A 1,563-nucleotide genomic window follows, 5' to 3' on the forward strand; every position below is an offset into this window, starting at 1 on the left:
TTCCCATGGCTCAAATTCCTTTGGGAACCCTCTGTGGGGAATCCCAGCATCGCCCCGGAGCTGCGGGAGGATGAGCCGAACCTCGGAGCAGCCCCACGTTCCTGCTCTGATGTGGGAAGCAGGGAGCCGGGTGGAGCTTGGGACCCGCCGAGCAGGACAGAGGGGAATCATTCGGGACAGGACACCGGATGTATGGGATGCCAGGAAAACCCAGGCCAGGCTTGGCAAATCTCCGGAAATGGAAACAGGAATTGTGTGTTTGATTTGTGGGAATTCTATTAAATATTCCAGATTTCTTCCTATGCACTGTTCCATCTTTCCTGGCGGATGCTCCCACAGGGACAGCGTTTGCAGGGCACAGCCCTGTCCTGGGCATCTCCCGCGGGAGGATCCTGCTGGGGTGTCCTTAAACCCCGTTGTCCTCCCTTCCCCTCCCACCCCGAGCAGGTGGAAGTTGTTCGGATCCCAGAACTCCCAGAGCTTCCCACCCCACGCCAAGCGGCACTCGGAGGGGACCTTCACGAGTGACTTCACGCGGTACCTGGACAGGATGAAGGCCAAGGACTTCGTGCATTGGCTCATCAACACCAAGAGGTGCCGGGAGCAGGGAGAGGGGCGGGACCGTCCTGGGACACAACCTCCCCCCACCCCAATCCCGATCCAGAACGGAGCCCACAGGAGAGCTGGGGAGGGACCTGGAACAGTGCCAGGACACAGGGAATGGCTTCCCGCTGCCAGAGGGCAGGGTTGGATGGGACATTGGGAAGGAAATTCCTCCCTGTCAAGTGTGGGGAGGGCCTGGAAGGGATTTCCCAGAGCAGCTGTGGCTGCCCCTGGATCCCTGGCAGTGCCCAAGGCCAGGCTGGAGCAGCCTGGGGCAGTGGGAGGTGTCCTGCCATGGCAGCGGTGGCACTGGATGGGCTTTGAGGTCCCTCCCAACCCGAACCATTCCGTGATTCCATGAAACCGGTGGGTCTGGTGCCAAGGGCTCCCTTTTCCTGATGCCAGATGGCTCCTGGGGATTCTCTGGTGTCCTGTAACAGGGTCGGGAAAGTGCAGGCGTTTGGGGTGGGATTGGAACTCTGGGATGGGAAGGGGCTGCTCCGTCCTCTCCGGGATTTGTCCTCACATTTCCCTCCTCATTCCAGCGTTGCCTTGCTGGGATCGTTGGCATTTCTGGGGATTTTTCCTGGTTCAGCCATTCCAAAGGGGCGGCTCCCTCTGAGCGAGGGAATCCTCACTGCCCTTTCCCAGCTCCTGATTTTAGCCGGAGTTCCCATCCCCTGAAGCTCTTTGGGGTTTGTTTTCAAGGTACAATTAACGGCGAATCCGGGCAGCAGCTTTCCAGCCCGCTGCACTCGGGAATGTCGGACCTGTCCCTCGCCAGCCAGGACCGGCAGCTCCGCGGGAAGGATTTGTCCATCGCACTCAGCTCCCTGCCCCATCCCGTGTTCCCAGGCAGCTCCTCCTGAAATCCCCCCACGGACCGGCCTTCCCTCAAACCTGCCTTCCTCTGGCTTCCTTTTCCCCGCAGTTCTCCCCAAATTCCAATAAAAATTTTGC

At 59.7% G+C, this 1,563-nt stretch overlaps 1 protein-coding gene across 1 annotated transcript in view; it reads left to right on the top strand.

Annotated features, from left to right (window-relative positions):
* Positions 1–1,472, top strand: part of LOC103614974 (glucagon-2-like) — a 1,792-nt gene extending 320 nt beyond the window's left edge. Inside the window, exons 2-3 of the mRNA XM_008632973.1 lie at positions 448–594; positions 1,268–1,472. Coding sequence (XP_008631195.1) covers positions 448–594; positions 1,268–1,472 — 352 coding nt within the window. The remainder of the gene's footprint in view (positions 1–447; positions 595–1,267) is intronic.
* Positions 1,473–1,563: the final 91 nt, after the last annotated feature.

Source organism: Corvus brachyrhynchos, unplaced genomic scaffold (genome assembly GCF_000691975.1).
Source record: "Corvus brachyrhynchos isolate BGI_N302 unplaced genomic scaffold, ASM69197v1 scaffold875, whole genome shotgun sequence".
Lineage (NCBI taxonomy): Eukaryota > Metazoa > Chordata > Aves > Passeriformes > Corvidae > Corvus > Corvus brachyrhynchos.